This window comes from Odontomachus brunneus, unplaced genomic scaffold (genome assembly GCF_010583005.1).
Source record: "Odontomachus brunneus isolate Ranch 3 - 2012 unplaced genomic scaffold, Obru_v1 Obru_scaffold_291, whole genome shotgun sequence".
Taxonomy (NCBI): domain Eukaryota; kingdom Metazoa; phylum Arthropoda; class Insecta; order Hymenoptera; family Formicidae; genus Odontomachus; species Odontomachus brunneus.
Genome location: NW_022639741.1, coordinates 206912 through 232552, shown reverse-complemented (window position 1 = coordinate 232552; position 25641 = coordinate 206912). Strand labels below are relative to the sequence as shown.

Here is a 25641-nt window from a genome sequence, read left to right as displayed (position 1 = left end):
TATAAAAAATATATCATATATATATATATATATATATATATATATATATATATATATATATATATATATGTTTCATATATTTTTATACAAAAAATAGAAATTTTAGTATATTTCTCTAATTTTCAGTTACATTTTGCATGGCAATATATCTTTAGTGAGAAAGTTTCTACACAATTCCCAAAAGTTCTCTTATTTGATGCGTTTCGCATCCACAATAAAAAAGGTTCAAACCCTGTTAAAACTTGATGCGAATCGCGTGGAGCTCAATTCGCATTCAGATCCATGTTCGCTTATTCTCCGACATATTCCCGCAATAAGATAAAAGCGGGATTTCTGCCATTAACACGGCGTATTTAGTATAGTAATTGTGGGCACGAACAAATACCAGTTATACAACGAAGGTAACAACACCGTCAGTATACTAGACGGCACGTATAGACGTGTAACAGGCGGAACATTTTGCTCTAGATCCCTCCGATCAATCCATCCCGTCTGAAAGCACGGCGCTACCACACATATCCTTTTACGTGGAATCGCGAAAGCCCGCTTATACGTTTCGATGGCGCCCATGAAGCCGGTCGGCAAAGCTCGTTCTATATACTAACCGAAGTGGCACCAGTCCGACGTGGACCGGCCGAAAGAAAGCCAAAACCCCATTTGAGCGGAGCCGACATTGCATGAATAGTTTCATCAACGTCGGGTTTCCCCGTTGCGAAATTTCGATTAACTCTCCACGAACTCATCGATAAATATACGCGCGCCTCGATAGTAAATTACCTTTGAAAGTCAGAAAGCTATTACAACCGAACGTCATAACTCGTACTGAAAGTCGGTAACGCTGCGCGACCACGACTGACGACTAATATCTGTTGCTTCGTCGTTCCTCGCCATTTTTCACTAATGACATCTCTCTACCATTATACCGATCACGGATACAATTACAGCTACTCGAGCAAATTTCGCTGATCGCGTGGAAATCTGTTCGTGTGCATCTGGGAAAGTCGATCGGATATTTCACCACCACCATCCGAGGGTCTTTCTGTATACATCTCTATACATCCAGCTCAGATCAACGGAGCGTAAATAAACCGCGATATATGAAGCGCAGAAAACCTCGCAAAAGTTAGTTGTATAACCTCACAAATCCGTCATTTGAAAGCTCGTTCAATAGAGAAGCTATTAGCCCGTAATTCCGCGGATCTCCACCGATCCATGGACTCCGCGGAGCTTTGGATAAAGAACTCATAGATCACGGGCCCTGTGAGCGAATACACATCGATACAGTGTGTAGTGCGCTGAGGGTTTCTACCCGGCACACCGACATTAACGGCGGTTATTGTCGACAGAGGCGGGCCTTTGCGGCGCATACTTGGCAACGGTATTCACGTCGATAAGTTTCTGTAAACAGGAACGCGTTACGCGTCGCTAGCAATGCGCTGCAGTTTGGCAATACTCGCCGAGTCTTGCCGGAGTTCAATCGTCCATGATGCAGGCGCGAGCAATTATCAACTTTGAGGGTGAGCGAGGCGTCCTGTTAACATATATCGATCAGATCCGCCGAGTGATATAACGAACGAATGCATTTCAACGAGAGAGAGAGAGAGAGAGAGAGAGAGAGAGAGAGAGAGAGAGAGAGAGAGAGAGAGAGAGAGAGAGAGAGAGAGAGAGAGAGAGAGAGAGAGAGAGAGAGAGAGAGAGAGAGAGAGAGAGAGAGAGAGAGAGAGAGAGAGAGAGAGAGAGAGAGAGAGAGAGAGAGAGAGAGAGAGAGAGAGAGAGAGAGAGAGAGAGAGAGAGAGAGAGAGAGAGAGAGAGAGAGAGAGAGAGAGAGAGAGAAAGAGATAGATAGATATATAGAGAGAAGGAAAGTTATTTCCACTTTACTTTTTTTACTCGACATAAACAGTTTCGCCAACTGCAAATCGTACTCGCAATATTCGCAATCCAGCGGTTACGCATTGTACCAAGTCTTCATGGCTGTTTCGTACGTCGTTCACATTTCACGAGCGCGAATTCTCTCGCGAAACAAGGCGGGCGAGGAAATTAGACCGTTGTGGATCTCGCGTTGGCCGTGCACGGCCGCGAGGAAGAGCCACGACAGGCAACAATAACCGACATCTAATGCAGGCAAAGTTCGCCGATCCGTCAACGGCGACACCATCATAATTCTCCGGCGGAAGTGTCCGGAGGCAAACGCGCGGGGTCGACAACAAGACGGGCCCCTCTCGACGGACGAACGAGCGACGGGTGCGCTCCGGTGCACCCCCGATCTCTCGCGGCGGTCACCCCGGCGGTCGCGTCACGCTAGGGGGAAGAGAGAATCGCACAGAGGGTGTGCGGAAGCACAGAGAGAAGAGAGAAGAGAGGAGCAGCGGTCTGCGCGTAACCGGTCCGCGCTTTATCCGCGGCGAACGCAGCAAAGTCATCGCGCAGGCGCGCCGAGGAAAGTCTCCCCCGCAGGATCATTTCGCGCCGCGACGCCGAGCGGCAGGCCTCATCCGCGTCGGCGGCTGCTGGTCCATGCGGGTTCATCGTCGTCGCGCGGGACGACGACGACGACGGCGACGGCGAAAGGTGACGACGACGACGACGACGCGAGAAGTTGACGTGGTCCGTACGATGACGACCGTCCGACAGGGTCTCGCGAGTTAATCGGCTAGTCTACCGGAGGACCGCGACCGAATGCGACCGCCACCGCGCTGGTCCCGGCCGGAAGATGCTGCCCCTGAGACTGACTATTCGCGGGTCGCGCGTCGCGACGCTCCAGACGAGGGCTCCACGTGAGCGTGGGTGTCATCGGAGCCAACCGTAGCTCGGTCACGCGAGAGCAGCCGTGAAGGAGTCCGAAGGAGCCGGTGTTCGATCACCACAGATCACCGTGAACTCGAGAGAAAAGAGAGGGAGATAATCAAACAAAGGAAGGATTCACGATTGATACGCGATCACGCGCAATCCCTCGCCACCCCGTGGATCTCTATCGCGCAGGGTAGCGTTGAATATCTAACCGCGTTCTTCTTCGCTCGGCTAACTTTCAGAAACTCAGGGTCGAGCGTTTTAGCGAGAACTCGCGCCGACAGCAGTGGATGATTAATCTCCCTGAGGTGTTAATCGTGGTGCAGTGGGGATTTCCGTGTCGGGGTGTCTAGGTGTGTACGTTCAAGTCGGGGAGTCGCTCGTAGTGCAAGTAAGGAACAGGTTCTTTGAGAGAGTGACCACAAATCGTCAAAGCGTCGTGTTCACGCTGCATCTCGAGGAGGGCACTCACTGTTCTCGATTCTCGAACAACTCGCGAAGAAAGCGGATTCCCGAAGATATCATTATAGTGAGGACACGTCGTACAGTGCGCGGATAACGACACAGGGAGATTGATGAGCACAAGTCGTGCTCATCGTAGTGAGTAAAAAACAAAAAGATCGAAACAAGATTAAACAAGCAAGGATCGGTAGTGCAGCGCGCGATCGAGTCGAGGTGTTAAAAATGCTGTGTCGCTGGCTCGCCGTCCTGGTACTCGCTGGTTTTCTGCTGGTTATCGAGGCGATCGCGGTCAGCCAAGGTACGTTGTTGCTATTCCGCGTAAAATCTTGTCCCCGAGCGTTGGCGAGCGGGTTAAGTCGCCCGGTATGATCCCCGAGACATCGCCCACATCGTCGACAACTTACCGCGTTCTTGCGGAAATGTTCGAGATAACGCGTGCGCGCGCCTGCGGGGCTAATCTGCGTAATTGAATGTCAGCGATGAAATCTGATACAGTCTCGCCATTTTCACGCTCATCCGGAAAACTTATCGCGCCGCCGAAATTAATGCTAGTGCCGCGCGCCAAGGCTAATCTTCGTAATCAAGCGCCGCTGATGAAGTTCCGCGCGCGCGCTCGCGGCCCTTTCCTTTTCGCAATTAGCACACTTATGATGCCATTAACACCCGCGGAGGGGTACCTGTATAGACGACGGTGTTTTATAAAAGCAAACGTATTCTGCGGCGAGCCCCGCACAAGAAAACCCGACTCCATTACGCCGTGTTGAACTTCGAGAACGGTCGCGGACCGAGTGAGCCGAGCTTTTTCGCAGTCGTCTACCTCTAATCACCGCGGCCAGTCTTGCATTACGAATTAATGAGAGGAACGTGCCCGTAGGAAATTCGAAAACACTAATTGGAGCCGAAATATGGTTCACTCCAATTGAACATTCACCTCTCGCGATATCATCTCGAGCTTCGAAGAAGAATGCACGATGAGAGAAGGTCTTTCTCAATTGTACCAATCGTTCGCGATTACTCGAATTTATCGAACTTGCGTGCACGAGCAAACTGAGAGATGGAAACACGAGTCGCTCATTATCACTCCGACGAACTTTTTTCAAGTTCATCATCCTTGATACGTAAAATCAAACATTTAATTGCGCGTCCATTGTGTCTGAAATCTGCATCCCGAGTTACATACCGACGCCAAGATTCGCATTCGCCTCCCGTAACTTCAGCGTCGAGATTTTCGTGGCGTTACATAGTGCAAGATCGTACAAAGTTACATAACGTTTACTCTCTCGCGTGGCCCCGGCTGTCGTTCATGGCGCGATCTGGAGTAATTACGCGGGCGGAGATGTCAGTTCGACCGAGCCGCCGCAGCAGCCGCGCCAACTTGGAAGTTGCGGAAACACTCGCGGAGAATTGTCGCGGGCTGCCAGTTTGGGGACATCGCGCGTGTCTGATCGCAGTCGCGCGTTCAGTCTCGCGCCACTAATTGTCGGTTCATAGTCAGTGATCCAGGATAATCGCACGGGTGGCGGCTTCTCGAGTGTGAGCCACCCGCGCGGCACCACGTACCGGGAGATGGTGTACGTGCTAATGTGCGGAAACACGTGCGAGAGTTTACCCTGGGACACGGTTTAGCGACGCAACGACGATGACGACGCGACCGAGACCGACGGTCATGACGACTACGAGATTGCACAGCCACCAGCGGGCGTTTTGTAGTGCGTCGCAGGTTGAATAATTAAAAGTCGGCTCGTTCACTCGCCATTCGTTAGCCGACGTGGTCGGTGAGTGCTAGGAACAAGCAAATAATCATCGCCGAGTGGTCTTGTGGTCGCGAGGTGCGTGGTCTTTGCAATCGGATACAGTGTACGCTATAGATATGCGACATGCACAGAGAGAAACAGAGAGACAGAGAAAGAGAGAGAAAGAGAGAGGGGAGAGAAATGTACACAGGCGATGTAAAAGCGGCGGCGCTCCGCGTCGTCCGCATGTATTGGCTCGAGAACGTAATTGAGTGCGGCATGCAAACACTCGCGGCGATTGTCTCGCCAGCTATCAAGAGAGACATTGCGATTTCACCTCTTCATGACTAACTCCCGTGAATGAGCCGTACGAAACGCGATGTTTCATACGACGTGAAGTAACACAGAGAAACTGAACGAGAAGGGAAATTTCCAGATGACTGCAAATTTTCGTAAAATTTTCCGACGACAAAACATAACATATCGAAATTTAATGTATGATTAGTATCAAAATATTCAAAGGAGGTTACGTGAATTTCTACTCGCGGAAAAAAAAGATTTTACTGTCGCATCGTAGTCTGCTGAAAACGTATCTGCTTCTGCAGATAAAATCTTCATCTGATGTAACTAAAACTTTTGCCGTTATTACTACACCGGTTTCGTAGCTAAATATATGCCTATTGATAACTATACTTTCAGATAGTCATATGTCACAATAAGACTCGACTACCACACACAGATTCTTGCAACAACATTTTTTTTTTCGTATAGCTATTAAATCATTATTTAGTAAAATAGTATAACGTCGAGGGTATAGATTGAAGTAATTAGTTATTAGCTAAATGCGGTTCAGCATATTCCTTGATCCGTGATGCGCGAATATCAGGTCTTTGACCCGATCATCTCTTATCGTGTTTGCACATCAACCCAATACATTTGTGTGCGAATTTTGTTGCTTTCGGCCAATTAGCCATGAACGCACGCGGAAATACTTGCATGAACGATGCTGATGTGTAGATATCTAAAGCAGGGGCGTGCGTGTTGCGTGCTGCGTGTGCGTTTAATGCTAATGCGAATTCAGCACTGACTTGATTGACGTATATGGGAACGATTCACAAGCACGCGGCTTTCTCTCTCTCACACACACACACACACACACCTCCCCCCGCAAGCATAAGCGTTGAGCAGCGATTCAGGAACGCAGAAACCCTTCGTAATCAGTGATGCAGAGAATCTAACGAGCGCTTTCGACTATTCGCGAAATATCGAATGCTCGAACGTGTCAAGCCATCAAAATTCTGTTGAAATCCGCGACACCTCTCGCAATATTTTTAGCAAAGTGCGAATCCGCGAATCTCGCGAAATGAGAGAACAACGCGCGTTTATACAAGCGGGCATCGAAAAGGTAGCAGCGGCGGCGATAATCTCGCCGGAAATGATCGCGTGCTATTACGGCACGGCGGCGTGAAAAGAACGCGAGTTCTCTCCCGAACAGACGTATGCTTGACCTAATCCTAATCCGCGATAACGGTCGAGAAGAAATTAATTAACAGGCGCGACTCTCTTTGACGCGAGCATTTTTTAATATAATCCGCTTCCGGATGCACCGAGCGTCGCGTGCGGCGCGCGTAATTACAATCGCGCAATTAACCGGGGATCGCGATTTAGCCGCGACGGGCTTTTAATTAGCTCGCGAGCCGCGTCTTAAATGCTGAAGAAAGAAAGACTGAGAGAGAATAAGAGAGCGGGATGGGGACGTTTATTCCGCGTTACTTATTAAAGATATCCCCTTTGAACAGTTTGTTATTCAGGTCGTTTGCCATTTTTTGTCGTCGTTTATGAACTACCTTTTGAGGGGAGATGTCTTTTTTCCCACGTTCTCCCGCCACTGGGACTAAATGACCGGAAGAAAATCAGGCTTTTAATAAAGAGGGCGAACTTCAAAAAGCCTCCGCCAACTCCTCCTCTACCCCTCTCTCGAAACCTCCCTTTCCTTTCCTTCTGCTCTTCTCCGACCCATGTCAAACGACGACGGGCGTCGTTGATCAAGCCGAGTGAGAGCATTGCAATCTTTTCGGAAAATATTAAGGGAATCCATTAAGACATGCGAGTAGTCGGCGCGACGAGGAACAAGCGCTATGGTCGACAAAAAGCTCTCCGTTCCAGCGGAAACTCGTTAAGACCGTTCTCTAATTGCGGAAAATCAATCTCGCGAAGTTGCGCCAACGGCAACGTCGCTTTCCGCCGACACGCACAAAATCGCGTCGTTAGTCTCTGTAATTATAGAGAGGCAGTCTAGGTTGGTACGGAAAGCTCATTCCGATTCAACTCGATGCGCGGTTTTCTATGGGATACTCAAGAAGGCATCTTGCGAACCTCATCAAACGATTCGAATCATCTTGCTGAGGACGCGGTCGGACACCAGGCCGCCTTTTTAATAAGTTGGATACAAGTATCTTGACACAAGTGAACTCTTGAGACCACATGATTCCGTTTGAGTGAAATCTACTCGACGTTCAGGAAAGAATAAAGAAAATTGCGTTACGCACTTGGGGGAAAATTATTTGGTTTTACCAACGATTTTCCCAGGAGAAACTAGATCTAAGCTAAACGTATTTAACGGAATTCTCTGATGTATGGCCTCTGAAAAGTATTCTTTTAAGACCAAAAGGAAAATATTTCTAAAAAAGCAACTCAAACTACAAGAAGCTATTTCCCTTGTAATCCCATATTTCAAACGAGGACGTTTACCGAAAGAGTATTTCTCTTATAAAATATATAAAGAGAATTAATATTATGCTTGAAATATTTTCCTCTTAGCTTTAAAAGAATCGTCTCGAGGCCACGTATAAAAGGATTCCGCTGTGGATGAGATTGTATTATTTTTGAATGTTGGATACCGTCTTTGCAATCTCTTTAACGTCGGATGGAAGAATTCCATGACAAGCGAAAGAATATATAATTCCATCGGAATAAAATTTATTCGGCGCTGAGGCGCGAAAGTAAAAGAATTGCGTTACACGATCGGGGAAAAGTTATTTATATAGAATTCACCAAAGCGATCTTTCTAAGAGGAGAAAACAGATCTAAACTAGTCGTATAATCGGTAAATGCAATTTGTAACGTAATTACCATAACAACCTACATGTATGAAAGATAAACTCGATAACCGGGTCATAAACTGGAAGGAAAAACCGATCACTTTGAAATATCGAGGATCTCTCTGCCCGTAAACGGGACGCAAGTAAAGTCACAAGAAACCACGTGTCGAAGTTGAAAGACGCGAAAGTGTTCGTTTTGGCCGATGCGTTTCCTGCTGCCGATGCTAATCCGTTTACCTAGACTCAATCAATAGCTTCGTCCTGGAATTCACGCCGAAATTCAAACCGCGGAACGCGCTGCACAGGGCCATGTAATTGAAAGTAGCTGACAAGCGGTCAAATTCAGTAGCGGCGGCGGCGGTAGCAGCAGCAGTTCAAACAGCAGTTACACGTAATTTTCGTTGCCGACACGCTTACACAAGATTCCGGTGTTACGAATCCGCGATACATACTGAAGCCGTGTAGATGCGTTTGTACGGTATGTACAAATTTCCATTTCCACTCGCGCGCGGCATACGCGCGCGCCCGCGCGTGTGGCGCGAAAAAGGGCAATTTCACAGCAGGAGTATCTCACAGTTGTTCGTTATCGGCGGAAGATATACACACACATATGTATATAATAATCGCACCGGCGCCGGAAAATCGATGGATGGAATCTCGCGTAAAAAATATAATAATTACATGACGACGAGATTGGCGAACGCAGAGTCAATTTGTTTGTATCTTTTTTTTCCATCAAGAGTTCCGCTCCGTGTTCGAACGTGTATGAAGCAATTTGCCGTAGTGCAGTAATAATAACTAGCTGCACAATCATTGTTATTCGATTTGATGCACAACGTACGTGAGTGGTGCACATTCTATTTCGTACGTATGCGTCAACGTGTCTCACACTACTAGCGTCCCATAAACAAAGTTTAATTAACCATAACGAAACTGCCAGGCGTACGAACAGAATTTGCAAACTAATATCCTTCTCTCTCTCTCTCTCTCACACACACACACATTCTCTCTTGTTCTCTTTCTCTTCCTCTCCCTTCCTCTCTTTATTTTCTGATATCATCGTAATTAATACAATTATATCACGCGAGTTTAATTACACTGAGCGGTACTCTACTAGATTTTCACGCGTAAACATATACCGAAAAATAACAATTGATGCTTCCATCGCGTCGGAAAATGGAGCGCTGTGCAGTAGATAAAGCCCGAGAGAGCGCGCGCGGCACAGTAGATAAAACCTAAAATTAACGCGACCTCGTCGCAGCGCGCCGGACATTTCCACTTTCGCCAACGACAACCTATGATTCTATCATAAATTCGGGAGGAAACGCCCAACATAACCCGATCGTAAGAAACCCATATATCCATCCCTCTCTATATAAGAACATAACAGGATGCGCTTATTCAACGACAGCGTTGGTCGTAATTAATAACGATAGAAGGGCGTGCAAGTAACCGCGCTTCAACAAATCATCAGGCGTCTTTGCGCTTCGTGGAAGAAAAAGGAAAAAAGAGATGAAACAAAATACAGTAGTGCTTATGCAAAATCACACGAAGAATCCTCACAAAGCAGTCGGCGGATAAGTAGACACGCGCACCGGCGAGGAAATCTCCATAATCATGCTCGCTCGCCGCCATAAATCACCCCGTGTTCGAGGGAGGGCGAGCCCGCGAGACGTCTTGACGCGCGCGCGATTCCCTGGCTTCATATCGCGGACTTGTGTCCTGCTTTATGTATTACATAAGCCGGACCCAAGTCGGGCCGTAAGTCGATGACACGTCCCGCCGCGTACGTGCGCGCAACGATTCTCCGCGTGCCGCCACGAGAAAGCCACCCTCGTCTTCCTTCCTGCCTGGCTGGCCTGTAACCGCTAACGCGGACGAATATCGTTCGTGTTCGAGAAAAGTCGCGAGTCATGTCTGTCGTATTTCTATAAATGGAGATCTCTCCCTTACGGAAAGTCACGGAGGGAAACGGAAAATAGAAATGCGGGCGCGTATTGTCGCTACGTGTTATTCACCGTCGCACGTAGCAACAGCTATTTGACTCTTGCACCATATTTGTTAACCGTGCGAATTCAGTATAAAAAAGTCAATCTCGTCGTTTCGATGAAGCTTCGAGGGTCGGTGAACGTTGATAAAACTCAAAATATCGCGTGTAACTCTGTGGACAAATTCGTTTATCGAGACTGAACCGAGTGCCACCGCGACCGTAGTATTTGTAGTATTTCAACTCAAGGACTCGCGTCTGACTCTCGGTGGCCTTTTCAACCACGTTTCTTACAAAGATAACCGGCCTCCCGGAAGGCCTGTACCTAATAAATACGCATTAACGTTATCGTGAGAGGCGGCAGCGTTCCGCGCCTCGGAAAAATTAAATGACCCGGGTCCATTAAATTTAAACACGGTATTAAAACACTTGGGATAAAGCGAGATTAAATTAGCGCAAGGGATCGCTTATCTGCGGCACCGGCGAAATCCCCGGCTATTATTTACGAGCGGCTTAGCGCGCGTGGCATATACATACATTTCCCGCCGGTATATACCGGCCAGCTTCGTCCCTCCGTCTTGCATTTTTATTATCGGCAAGATTTACTCTAAGTTGACGAACTTTTCGCACTGCGTTCTTTTTTCGCTCAAAGAGGATGACAAAGAGGTAGGGAGAGAGGGAGGAGAAAGCACACGCATTGGCCGATGCGCGTACATTTACGACGCTCGCGTGTGATCGTAAATCGCCATTTACAACCCCATCCGGGCCTCTTTTTTTCCCTCCTTCTTGCCCAAGTACAACCGCTAATAGGTTTTCACGAGAGTGTTTCGACAAACCAGCAAGCGCGACGTCGAATCCTTCACCCTCCTTTGGAACGGGATATCCAAGCGTACAGGACCGCACGCGGTGAGTGTGTCGTCTCGTAACTCACCTTTTCGCCGGGAAGACCGCCGAACATAAAGAGCGTTTTGCGTCAAGCCCGCGATTCACGACCGGCACTTCCGTAATTTTCCCGCGCACGCACCTATTAAACGAGAAGCTCCTGGTAGCGCCTTTGAGCCTTTGTATGCCCGGCTACTGCGTGCTCCTGTGCGCCCTGCGCGGTTTTCAAGCGACGCGCCGCATATTACTTCCTTTAGATTCCATTTTGGAGAGAAAAGGAAAAAGGAGCAAAGAGAAAAGTGCGAAACTCAGAGATATTTATTTGGCTAATCATCGATATTGATGAAGACGTGAATACTCACGCTAATGTAACGTAACATAAAGTAATATAATGTATTACATAAAGTTCAGAAAAATCGGAACAAACGCACCGTTTCTCTGAATATTTTATTCAAAAAGAAAAATATACTTTGTTTTGTGTAAGAGAGGATTATTACACCAGATACGATGAAATCTTATGAAAGCAGCGAATTACCGGCGAGACTCAGAGATAAAGTCATCGTCGTTGCGGGGGGAAGAATTTATTCTCGATTCTACATCACCCTTTCCATAACACGTTCGCGTGCAACATTCGATTGCACTTCCGATGCTATCGGCAAGATTACGTTTTTGCGCGGCTCGGAAATCCATTACAGTCTTGATGAGATTCGTTACACGGGCGAATGAAAAAATATAAGCGGATCCCGAGGATACGCAGGTGCGCGACCGCTCTAATATAATGCGGCCGATCGCCGCAAATATCACGGCCAGGACTTGCTAATTGAAACGTAATAACGAGGCATTCATTCCCCGTCGCGACAGCGAGAGTAATCATTGCTACAGTGATTCAGCAGCGGGAGGGAAAATACAAGAATCATTACACATTGCAAAGGGGAGGATTATCCGGATTTGAAGGTGCACTAAAGAGAAAAAGAGAAAAGCAGGGAAAGAAAGAGATCGGCGCAGACTGGCGTACATTGCAGAGAAAAAGATCTACGGTTGTCTCGCAAAAAATCTATGTGTGTTTCGTTACACGTGATATTGAAGCATAGCGAATGCCCGTGGTAATTTTCAAATGAAGTCGATGCTTCCACGAAAATACTGAGAGTTGTGAGTTAGTCGAATAAATTAATGAAATAACACGAGAAAAATATTATTGATCTTTTCATATAAAATCTTTTCAATTTTATTATGTTCGTAGCAATGCACAGCAATAGGCTGTCAGTAAGATTTACCTTGCTAAGGAACTATTTTATTAAAGAAAAAAATTGTTAGAGACATAGCAAACTTCAGTTTAATAGCATATTTTAGTTTAATAGAATTTCAGCATATTTCAGTTTCTCGAATATAAGTAGCGAAATGAAAGAGTCAATTACTACAAAAAATGCTGATTCAACGGCATTCTTTGTAGAAAAATTCCCTACAATTTTTATTATAAAATTCTCCCAGTTCGTTTAATAATCTACTTTTTTAATAGTCTAATTATAATGTTACTCCTTCTATAGTTAACATATCCAAAAAAAAAAAAAGAAAAACGCTAACAATATAGTTAGCGAGTCTGTTAGCTCGTTTGTCAACGAAAGCAAGAAGTTTCGAATCGTTTAATTAATTTCTGCCGGCGAGCTCACGCATCCGCGTGATGAGGATCGGACGTACCACCACCAAATTGCCTACCGTAATTAGTAGTTAACGAGTAGACGTTCCAGATTCGCTCGCAGCACAAAGCTGGCTGAGAGTTAGCACGCGGAGGATTCTCCTACGAGGAGAATCGACGTGCCTTATAACGTAACTACATAATGAGGTTGTATGCAGTTGATCATAGTTACCGCGTCTGTCGCGTCGTTGGTAAAGGAATCTCGCGCGGTAACCATGACAATGTCATGTCCGGAGTTTTTGGTCGCGTCGCGCTACGCGGATCGCTGCTGGCCGACAAATTGCATTCGCTGTAAATAAGCATCGTTTTGAGCGGGGCGAGGATAGAACGACGGGATTATTAGTTTCTACCTGATTCGATAACGATATCAACGAAGCATGCAACGTCGGCTGGATAATCGAGAGCCACGTCGAATTATGTCGTCGGGATATACACGAAGGTCTTGCGACTCGAGATCCCTACGTTTACTTTATCACGAAGCCTTGTCGCACAAAGCGCATATTTAATATATCATTTTACCATGCCGCATCACGAACACGACGTTGAGACGACGTCTTTCAGGTTTATTGAAATCAGCTCGACCGTTAAATAAATAGATGTATTTGTTTACGCAATCGCAGTACTCGCTGGACCGAGGAACTGCTGTTTGCATTTCTAAGCTAAAAGCAAAGTTTGCGTGACAAATGCCAAACGACGTTACTGCGCGCGCACGCGACAGCACAACTATTTTTTTAATCGCGACAACAAACATTCAGTCCGCTCGATTGTTCGACGCACCGGCGACGGCGGCGGCGGAGGAATACGCAACAAATCTGCGTTTACGAGGCCGCGGATTAATCTGTGCGATCGGCGAGAGAAATTTACGCGGGCGAGCGATTCCACGCGTAATGCGCCGGTAATCGTCCCAACAAAACGTTATCGGAAAAGATTATTAATCGAGGCGTGGCGCAAAATGTCCATATTACGAGGTCGGACGACGACACAAAAAGGACCCAGTCCGTATTTAAACTACGGTACGGGCCGCCACTACCGTTCCGTATAATCCGCTTAAACTCGTTTCACCCGGCCAGAATGTCCAGAATTTGTATTATTACAGTCATTACTCCGAGCCTCATACGCGCTTAACTGCCAGCCTAGCAATTGCAGGGAGGTCGCGCTCTAAAATTCGAGGGACATTTAAAAAGGTATTACTGCCCGGTCGATTTTTTCGCGGCATTGTTTTCCCAATGATTCCCGCCATGCGCCAAAGGACGATGCTGGCGTTAATTGCCTAAAGTGAGACAAATAGACGATCTCGCTTTCGATCTCTCTCCCTTTCTCGCACGTGCGCGCTCATTATTTCATATTATCCATTGCATCAATTGTACAAGAATTTCAGGGCGTCTCTCGCGGTAGAGATGCAGCCACGCTACGTATACCCCACATATGGATACGACTATGTGCCGATACTGCTAATCGCAGTGTACATGTAACAATGCGATCGAGCTACACACAATGCTCTGCAAATTCGATTGCTATCTATCGGCTGCTCGGCAAACATTTGTTTCGCGCGCGTGCCTGGAGAGCGATCTTGGCACATTAAAGAATCGATGAAAACGTTTCGTCATCTCGACACACACGTATACGCACACGTCTCGCGGTTTGCAAAGAGTAGCGATATCACCCACTTTATCGCGTCACATGGAGAATCTCAGCCGTGGCCTCCAACTTCTTCGAGCGTAGATGATGCCCCTCTCTCTCCCCCCCCCCCCCCCCCCGATGCCATGCGTGCATTCGTCCGGGCGTCGAGGAAATTGCCGAAGTACATGGAACTTTTGCTCCCCGTTGCCTTTGAGTCTGACAAATCTCCTGCCGCCGCCACCTCCGCCACCGCCACCGTCCCCGCGTCCACTTCGTGTCGCAACCTAGCCGCATAAAGGCGAGCTTTTTCCCCCGCGGCGCTCGCGTTCGCAATTTTCTCGAAAGCCTTCGAATTTCGAGCTATTCGCCGGTGTCTGCGAACTGCGCCGCCCCCGCTAGAGTCCGATAAATAAATAAAACGCCCGCCTGGCGCTTTACGCCGCACGAATCGCGTTCTCATCGTGAGCACCGCCGAGAAAAATGCTTCATGCGAGACGTTGGGAGTTATTAATAAGGTAATTACACGAAGTGCACATTTTTTATCCTTTAAGAGATCGTTTGTAAAACCGGCCGGTGAGAAGTTCGGAGGAACTTAGCGCTGCGAACGCGTGTCAAAAAAATGATATATTTTTCTTTGCGCTCTCTCGCCGTCGGCTAACAAATACACCGGGCTTTCTGTTCGAACAATTACGCGCGTCACGTAATCGTTCACGACGTGAAGTCGACGGAGAGAGGGAGAGAGGAGAGGGAGAGTGAGAAAGAGAGAGGCCACCTCTCGTCGGAAAATTCACACAATTTCCAAATGAGAGCTTTCCCTCATGTTGAATCTCCCCGCGGCGCCATATATATTTTTTCCCTTCCCCGGCAAGATTCCGCTCCCTCGCGGATGTAATGAGTGTTTGCATCTCGTACATCATGAAGATAAGCCCGATCACATTTCAACGTCACGACATAGCCGTGCGGCCTCTGAGAAATCGACTACTCTCCCGTATCTCTTTCTTGACGTGGCGCAATATCTTAACCAACAAATAAATGGTTTATGAACGTAGATCGGATGTATACGTACAATGCAGGGTGTGTCACCGCGGCGTCATCTTTTAAGCACGGACTATTTGACACCTACGACGTACCGTACCGCTTTTCTCGGAACAAGATCTCGATAATTGATTTACGTGGAAACCGATGGAACGTCGGCGAATCCTTATCATTTCCACGAAAGGGAGATATTACATTCCAAGAGAAAAGGGACTCGCTCTCGCCCCCTCATACTCTCTAATAGGAGACAAGAGGAACTCGAGCCTGCCCGAGTCGAAATTTAGATCTACGTTAAAAGCCAGCAAATATCGTCGAAATTGTAGGCCAGTGAAGAATCTCAAGGTATAGAGTTTATAAATGGACTATTGTGTCCTTTGATGCATGAAGGTCGTAACTTATTGCCAATTTCTCTGGGTAGAGACTCAAAAAATTGCTGATCGTTTACCCGAGTCGAAATTTCAATTTTGCATCGACCCTGCAAGTTCCATCGAACTTGAAAAGTCAACGAAAAATCTCGAGATGTAAAAACTGTTGGTTTACCTTAATGCTGCTTGTTATTGTCGTTTTTTCATGGAGAAGAAACTCGAAGAAGCACTCGTTCAAAAATTATTTAATATTCAAAATGTTTTTTATTTTTTATTTTATCTTAATTATATATTTCTTAATTTTTTAAATATTCAGTCATATTTAGTAGAATTTTGCCTATATAAACTGCTAGCCGCTCAGAACAACGGTCATTCGACGATGAAAATTCGAGATTCGATATTTAACGCAATGTTTTCAAATAAAATGACAAAGATTAGAGACGTAAAACGGGATCAAAACTCGGCGGAGGAAATGCCAGAAATTTTTATTTACTTTTAATTATTTCTATTTTTTTATTTTTTTTTAAATATTCAGTTTTACTTTAATATATTTTAATAAAATTTCACTCTGCGACTGCTTCAACTATGGATTATTCAGAACAGCGGCGATTCGATGATAAAAATTCAAGATCCAATGTTCAACGCGAGTTTTTTAAACAAAATGACATCTAGACGTGATCAAAACCGTTCTTTCGTTTCGCGAAAAAAATGTCGGGAAAATCAAACGCCCGGATGCATGGAATGCACAAAACCAACACTCGTTCACTGCCACTCGCCACAGTCATTCTGTTCTCGGAAAGTTGCTATATTACCTATGTTATGCAAATCTTATGCTTATCTTATGCTTATCTACCTATAGTAGTACCTACCTTAAGCGACTGCAGAAATCGTCCGATGCACATATGGGTGCATTCGACGCATAAAAAACACTCGTCAGTTGCCATTCACGATAGTTGCACCGCTCGGCCAAAATATTTCACAAAACGTATTTGTGTGGAACTCAGAAAAGGTAAAAATCCTCGGTCACATCGAATGATTCGGATCAACTAATTATTTAATAAAGTCATCTAATAAAACAAATTTCATAAAATTATAAAAGTCATGGTAGCAACAAGGATCGTATTCATACGTGAAATTCCGCAGCCTTCACAGGAAAATATTTTCCCGTGGACTGAAAACAAAGTGCCACAGTCAGTCAATCAATCAATCAGTTAGTCAGTCAGTCAAGCAGTCACGCCCGGTAATTGCTCCATATTCCACCGTTACAGAAATTATACGATAATTGACAAGCGTGGCGTTATCTCTCAATATATTAATATATCAATTAGCAAATATGTACACTCGCGATTGACAACTGACGAAGCGTGGTTATATGACAAGATTATGAACGAGATGTGTTTAGATCTTTTAGATACGATAAATAGATATTAAATTAATAAGGATTAGTTTAATTAGAATATAGATAAATGGGTGAAAGAACAACACGTTAATCTCATCTCTTCCTAATTTTTCTTTTTTCTTTTTTTTGCTTTTCTTTTTTTAACCTCTTAAGTGGTATGCCCAGAAAGTTTCGTAGTGAAATATTAATAATATTAATAATTCTTTTTTATTTACTTAAGCTGTTGTATTTTTTTAATTTACATATGACAAGTACGAATTAGATATATTTCGTATTTCATTTTTCAAAATTCTTTAAAGAAAATAACAATAAAAAAAGAAGAAATCTAGATATCACGTAGTCATTTTAAATCACCACTGAAGAGGTTAGTGGAAGTTTTGATGAGATTTGTAGCTCTTGAAAGAACTGATATGAAGCTAGAAAAGCAAAAATTACAGTTATGTCCAATAATGCTGTTTATCTCTCTCTCAATTACGACTTAATTCTAGATTCGGTAGAATAATAAAAAGTAAACAAAAACAAGACATATTGACTGATGTCAACAAGATCTGACTCGTGGCCTAAGAAGCATTATTAGACGTGAAAATCAGTACTTGTAATATTTATATTATATTCTAAGGCCGGTATTCATAGAATTGTGAATTATTTAATCTTTAATTGAGAACATAATTAGAGAACATAATTAGAAATAATTTTTGTATTCATGGACCGTTCCATGGTTGTTTGTATCAATGTTTCACATATGAAATAATGTAAAGATATAAGTACACAGATCGGCAATTAATCAGAAATATCAGTGAAATAATTATATGTCAAATATTGACAAACTATGAATACCAACCGAAATTTCGACTCGAGTATCTCTCTATTCCCGGTAAATTTGTCAAACGTCCGTTAAAAACGGAAACTTTCTGCGTAATAAATGATTTGGCATACCTTGAAAATATATGAAGCGTCGTGTCCCGACATCTTCCATTTCCGTCCTAGCTTTTCGACCCAGCATCCATCCTGGCTGCTTCGTCGTGGCACTGACACTGACACTCGCGTAGACACGATTCAATCGAAGACACTCGTGTTAAATAACGCGATGCCGACGAGAAACTAATCGGAAGTATCTTGAAATAACGACGAAATAGTTTAATCACTCGGAGGAGCAATAAATGAAATAAGCATTAACGTAGTCCGTGATATGCGTGTCGCTCGTCGGTCTGGAACTGAATGGAAACATCCGACAAAGATGCCGAGAGGCATTTGATCGCCATGAAGGTCCCGGATGTTTTGATCGTGTAGACACTTGGCACTCATTGATAACGGTTGTGTTGACGATGGGAGGAGGTGAGTTTACATTTCTTGCCAATTGTTCTAGTGCTGTCGCGCGTCGTATATTTTTTTTTGTAACCGAACGTTACATTTTAAACGAAATACTCGAAGTGTCTAAGAAAAACTTGGAGAAGCAAAAAATGTTTAAGGAAACGGACAAAGCAAAACAAAAATCTCGATTCGTCTAGCATCGTTACGTTAATGTGTCGGCATTTGTAGTACAAGAAACATTAAATGACGATGTCAGCATTTTCGAGATTTAAAGCAGATTCTAGGTTTCGACTCGAGTATCCTTTAATTGATAGGGTATTGTGTAACAAGGCACAACATGACAGATCCAATTATCCGATCACCTGACCACCTTCTCAGTTACGCAATGTTCCAATCTAGCTGGAGACAAGCTTCATGCGTTTCAATTAAGTTTCTTGTATGAAGCTTCATCATTCGATCAATCGCTGTCATTACGAAACAAGTGTTCATTTTTTAGCACATGCGGTGCATCTTTTTCCACAATTTAATCACGCGACGTCTAAAGATCTTTCAGAAATATCTTTCAGACGGGTTTCGCAGCGCGGATCTCTCTGGAAAACTTAACGCTTCCGTGTAATTTATGCAGAAAGGAGAACATACTGCGTGCACAAGTCTCCTCCAAGTCGTCGAATAACATCGTTTGTTTTCCTGCGCAGCTATCGAATTATTTTGCGGAGGGTCAACGACACGGCGCCAACAACGACGACGACGACAAAGACGACGACGACGACGGCGATGGCGACGACGACAATGTCTCGCACTCGTCTCCGTCGACGGGGAGCAACGTGACGCGTTCTCCAAGTCGAATTCCCGGTCGTGTCGTCCATAACGCGGCACCGTGAGACGCGATAAATAAAAGAACATCGTAATCTCAGTGGTCGGCCACTGCGTCTTACGTATGTATGAAGGGGTAACCGTGCCCTGAACATGCGCCGCGCGCGCGCCCGGGCGAGGGGCACGGACGCGAGAGGGTGTAGGAGTTAGGCTGTCCGGGAAGTTGATATAGAGCCTCGAGAGACGGCCCCCGCCAGCCTCCGACATTGAATTATAGCGACGGCTCCGGGCGAAACCGGGAACTTGTTATCCGAGGTTATGACAGTATAAAAATACTCGTCGTTAAGAGTCTTGAAGTTCGGAAGTATTGGCGCGTCGCGACGGCCAGTGACTCTCCTTGAGTTAAGAACGTGTCAACGCGTGCCGTGATCTTCCAACTTCATCGCTCTCTGGATATCCGGGCGGAACAAACGAATGCAGTACGGATTATTTCGAAGAAACTTGTTAAATATCTTCCACGCGCGTTCACCTCTTAATTAATTCGATGGCGAGAGCCCGTGTGAACGGGAAGATGGGTTTCCTGTGCGAGTTATGGTCTTTCTTTCAACAATGATGGAAGTTTCAGTAGAGGGTCTGGTGGACATGCTCGGGGTAACAAACAGATAAATCGCGCGCAATTGGAAATAGCCGGTTACTCATGTCCTTCTCTTCCTAATACAGTTACATTAAAAAATCGTTATGCAATTCCATTCGACTTCAGTTCACTCACTCGTCCTTGCCACAGCTTTGGCGCGCGCATCGTTTAATGTATACACCGGGGATTAAGAGATTCCGATCTCTGAAATTTACATCCGCGGATGCGCGTTCGCTTCAGATGTATTCTTCGAGTAGCGCGCTATGAATAGAAATTTTCAACGCGTAAGCTCGAATATGTAAGCGACGCGAACTGTTGGCTCAGATTTATTAAATTCAGTCCGCTAGAAGCAGCCCGGCGAGGAAGAGTCCGACGGAGACTCATAAAACGCATTGAAGACCTCCGCACTGAATCCTCGGTGTTGGCGTGGATTGCGCTTCCCGGAAACACTCATGAATGTGGAATTCGCGACTGTCGAGGGCATAATTCGATGGAGGAAACCATCGCGGATATATCTCGTCCCTTCTTAAATTTTAAATCTATCCCGTTCACTCGCGAACACGCGAAGCTTGTTATGAGCTTCCCGGATTAGTCCCATTTACAGCAGCAAGTCCTCTTAACAGGTTCTAGGCTATATTAGCGAGAGATTTTTCCTCCTTGCAGCGAGCGCGAGTACGCCAAGAGGCAACCTTACTTGCGCTTATTTTTTATCAGACTTATTATATCGAGCTCTAATTAACGTTGTAATTAATTCTGCGAAGAGCGCTGAGGAAAAGAGATAACTGAGAAAAAAGTATCGTCGCACATGTCCGTCGTGCAACTTCTTTACACCGTATATATCGTGATTACATAAGGAACGTCACGAAGTATGTAACACGAGGACTCACACCCGCGAGTGAGCGACTCTTGCTGTGCGCAATCAACGGTCTGCCTCTTCCACGAGCTATACGCCAAGTGCAATTAGGCGTTCGTCGGGCCGATTTACGCTCGACCGACACCGAAAAGGAAAGAGGCTAAGGTAGCGAAGTAAAAAGATAGCGAGGAGCACGCGAGAGAAAAAATGTAGAAAAAAATTCGGCCGGACGCGAATTTATTTCAGAGACTCCGTTTGATTTCCCAGGGCGAAATTCTTTTGAAGAATCGCGTGACCCACCGTCCGCGTCGCACCCTCTGCATCCGCCGTGCCGTCGCCAACACCCTTCGCGCTTTACGCGTAAGCCATGAATAGGCTTTGACACCGCGACTGAATCTGCCGCGTGTAAAATCGACATCTGAAATTCCATATTTCCTGTCGTCGTATTCCGCGGGGGCGCATGAATGGCGATGCGCGCCGATTGGACGCGAAACTGCGCGAATGCCGATGACGAAACGTCACGCAGCGCAGGCAGAAGTGTTTAACTGGCGTGCGAATTAATCGCGTTAATTGACTTGCGAATTGCCGCGGTGATTAACTCGCGAATATTGAACACATCGGTCAAATGGTCGCGGGCGGCAGGAAGGCTACAGGTACGAAAGCGAGAAGCCGGAAGATGATTTCGTTTGCCAAGCCATCGCTATCGATTGTGCCTTCAACAGCGCGTTTTTCAACGACTTCCCGGCCGATCTAATCTCGTCCATTTGCTACGTGTATTTGCGCGTATTGATGACGGTATTACCTGAAAATATTACTGCGAATGCAATACGTCGTAAATCCCGAGCTTATAATTCGCAAAATTTCACATTAATTTCACTGGCTCACATGTGCGATGAGATAAATAACGGAGATGCGTAAAGTTCACGAGACACGTCGTGTCGATATTATCCTTCTGCATTACAATCGTCGACCTGTGTTACTTTGGTCATTTTTCATCAGTCTCGATTAATACGCGCGGTGTCTCGTTACCATTGATTACGACCATTTTCATTACATCATACCTCGCTTTGTGTAATTACTCGAGCGGCAGGAAACGTTATCCAGTCTATTGAATTTGTTAAGTAAAATTTAGCCAGCTTGCGCCCGAACCCCGTAGTGGACGCATACTCGCAAAACGTGATCGTCGGCGTCATTCTCGTCGTTGCGTGGCACAACAGCCGACACCAGCGCATTCGAGAAAAGAAACGGCCGTCCGGAGAGGAGGAGAAAACGCAAAACAAACGCGACGCGAGAATTGACCGAGAAAATTGGGTGGCTGCATCGAATTAGCCTGGAAAACGGCTGCACTCCGCCGTCGCCGTTGCTGCGGAGGGCAGCAGCAAGAAGAACGACGACTGATCCGAGGACCAATAATTGCGCAGCTTACCATACGTTACGTCACAAACTAGCGCAGCATTAGCGAAATGGGGTTGCGCGGATGTAAAATGATTGTATGCATCTCTAGGCCGCTACGAACATCGCGCGGACCGACGCGGCTGCTCGCGTAAGCTTTGTGTAAACCTTTGATTTAAGAGCAAGTCGATCGGACTGTAACGTCTGCCCTCGCGAAGTAACGTTAAGCCGCCGAATGGAGTCGCGCAAATTCCCCGGCGAAAAATTTAGCCCGGCCACTCGATGCGTTTCCCGTATCATTGTAAGAGACGAGTGACGATAAAAAGTGCATTTTTACCCTCGTTTGCGCTTCGTTCTTGAGTGTGCAATTGCGCATAAATTTCCACCGTTTCTTTATACAGTGTCTCAAGAGAGATGAAATATTTATCGTTCCGGTTACATCGTTCCTCGGTTGCACAGATTACACGGACATTATTCATGTGTATATTTCATCGTTTCTGAAGAGATGCGATTTCTGATGAAAGTCGCAGTATCATCACGATAAAACGACCTGCGAATTTCCAATTGCATTTAAGGCTCCTGACTATTCGCCGTGGAACTCGTGACTAAGGATGTCAGAAGTGAGAAAGTGCATTTCTATACAGCATATCGAAATAAAAAGATATATCCAAAGAAGGACACTTGCAGTCGACTGAGAACACCTCTAAAACACTTTTCTCTTGCTCTAACAAACAAAGACGTGCTTTTTAACTCACATTTTCTCATTATTTTCTCATTTGTTAATTTTAAATTATTAAACAGTTGTTACACAGAAAGACAAAATATTTCAGTGGTATGCTTAATCGATCGCGTGTCATTTCTTGAATATATCTTTTTATTTCGACATACTTTGTAGGAATTTTGGCATGCATTTTCTAGCTTCTGTGACGTTATGAATCAAGATGGCGACGGCGCATAGCCAGGAGCCTTATAAGAGTATGCGAGAAATTCAATATTAAATGGAGTCGAGAGAGGACTCCGACGTCTGCTCTCAGCACATGGTGCACACGGCTGTTTTTCAGAAACCGCTCGCCAACAATCGCATGTATTAACGTGGAAATGACATTATTAAGCAGACTTTCGTGTTTTTCACCCGCGCCTGTCAGTCCGACCGAGGTAGTTTCACCCGTGAGAGACGTATCGCACGAGAGAGTCGGGAGTATCTCTCGAGGTGGTGTGCACTCCACGCGGAACAACAACTCTATTACGGACCGCTTGTTCCAGTCAAAAGAAGCCAGCGGAATTTCCCTTCATAGTCGGCGTCGAAATGCGCGGCGAGAGTCGAGCAGTGCTATATGTACGTGAGGCCGATTCATCCACTGCACCCCTCCGACATGGAGATACGCCAAAGAATTCCCTCTCCATTTCTTCAATGTACCAACCGTTGAGAGAACTGCTCTCTCCTCCTCTCCCTCTCTCACTCTCTCGCTTTCTCACCACACGTTCTTGCGTTCCTCTCTTTATTTATCTTACATGCCATGGTACCGCCTTCTCGTTGTACAAACGAGCTTTCGCAGGCTTTACACGTAATATGTGAAAAAAGAACGCGAGAAAATACACCTTTGCAAATCGCAAAAATGAAAAAGACGTCAAGCAACAGCTCGACCGTATCCTCCGTGCCAGAGAAGCGTGAGCTTACCCAAATCATCTCACTCGCGTGAAATTGTTATTACGCGGACGATTATCAGGTTGTTTTCTTGATTTATCACAATTACGCGACGTCAAGCGGCGATTCGTAAAATTTGCTCGATCCGGCTCAGCTGCCGAAATCGATAACAATGTTCGGCGTTGTATCCGTCGGTATCCGTCGAGCGTACGAGACGTTAAGCACCTCACCGCAGTATGTTATTCCGCGTTTCCGGTGCACCCTATTTCATAACTGACCGCGAGATTCGATTTGCGCGCCGAGAGAGGCGTTTCTCATGATACTTTATCGACGGCGCGCTCAGACGGTTTCCGAGGCCACGCTTTAAGCCCGACGCTCTCTAAAGCGTATCCAATTTTCGAGAAGATACAAATAGACCTACATGCGCGCAGTTGTGTCTGTGTACCTGCGGGAGTCGCGCCCGTCCACACCCACACAGGCGTGCACAGGGCCACGCGTGCTACACCAACACTCGCACGTGGTGTTGCCGCCATGTTTCCTTTAACTCGCGGCAGCGGTTGCATTCAATCACGACTAAAATGTAGGTTTCTTATCGCATGAAAACCTGTATGCACGGCGCATCGTGGCCGCTACATATCCTGCCGCACGCCGCGCGCTATATCGCCGCTTGCATTGCTTCATCCTTCACAGCTGCCGCATCGTTGCACGCTCATGCTATATGCATGCCTCCCGCTCGCTGCTATTTCCATGGAGTTCGTAAGCGAGGCAAAAGCAGCAGACGCACCGGCTACGGCCAAAATTGTACCATCGATATTATAGATTCGCGATAATGTAATCCAAACAGATTGGCCGGGACGAAGGTGCGCGGCAGGCGGATTACACAGCGAGCTAAGGCGTCGTTCCGCGTATCGAGCAGGGAAGCGAGACGAGACGGCAAGAGAATAATTCACCTGTTACCGAGGAAAGAAAAAGTTTCGCTGAGACATTAGTGTCTCGCGGAACTTGAAAGTGTCGTGAGCTTTCACGTAAACGCCCGCCGTCTCTGTACATTAGTAAAGGCTCAATCCTGTTTGTTTCGTCGCGAGTCGATTATGTCAACATATCCTGCGAAGAATCGATAGATTGCAGAATATTAACGAATGCTTTCTGCCGCCTTCTGGAAATTTCGTCAGAGCTCACCATCATTGCACCGCCTTGAGATCGATAAATCGGTAAAAAAAAAGAAGAAAAAGAATAGGAATGAGAGAGAGAGAGAGAGAGAGAGAGAGAGAGAGAGAGAGAGAGAGAGAGAGAGATTCAATGATCACATCCTTCTCTCCTGCAGTGTGTATAAAAAAATATCTAAGGCTATAATACTGCACGCCTGTAATCGGTCCACATCGTCGAGTCGTATTATCTCTTTAAAAACCCTGTCCCCTTTCTCTACCTCGCGTTCCACTCTAAATCCGCTCGCAGGCCGCGCGTCGTTTGTGTTTTTCATCGCGATCCGATAAGCTCTGCGGACGCTATTGCATTTTTGACACCGTGCGCCGTGTGAAAATTATTTCATCGCATCCACACCCCCGTATTGTTCCTCGGCCGGGCTCCATACGCATATATGTATCGAAACCATCCCCTCCTCTCTGCCGATCCTCGCGTCTCGTCGCCGGAAGTACGTTTTTCCGATCGGCTTGTGCCGGCGTTGGCCCGATTTTCCAGCGCATTATCCGCGTTCCGCTATCGCGCGACAGAATATGCCGACCGATGCGTTTCGGCCTTTTCCTTCCGGACACGCGGGCCGAGTATCGTTGCGAAATATAAGTCGTCGGCCTGAATATAACACCGCCGCCAAGGGGTGAACTCGTGCGAGCTGTACCAGAGCTTTCGAGAGATTTCGATCTCTCTCTCTCTCTCTCTCTCTCTCTCTCTCTCTCTCTCTCTCTCTCT

The 25641-nt window shown here is 46.1% G+C and overlaps 1 protein-coding gene across 1 annotated transcript in view; it reads left to right on the top strand.

Moving 5' to 3' along the window:
• The first annotated feature begins 2478 nt into the window (after positions 1-2478).
• The window catches only part of LOC116853234 (lachesin-like), a 177412-nt gene continuing 154249 nt past the window's right edge, over positions 2479-25641 (top strand). Inside the window, exon 1 of the mRNA XM_032834189.1 lies at positions 2479-3550. Coding sequence (XP_032690080.1) covers positions 3475-3550 — 76 coding nt within the window. The 5' untranslated portion in view covers positions 2479-3474. The remainder of the gene's footprint in view (positions 3551-25641) is intronic.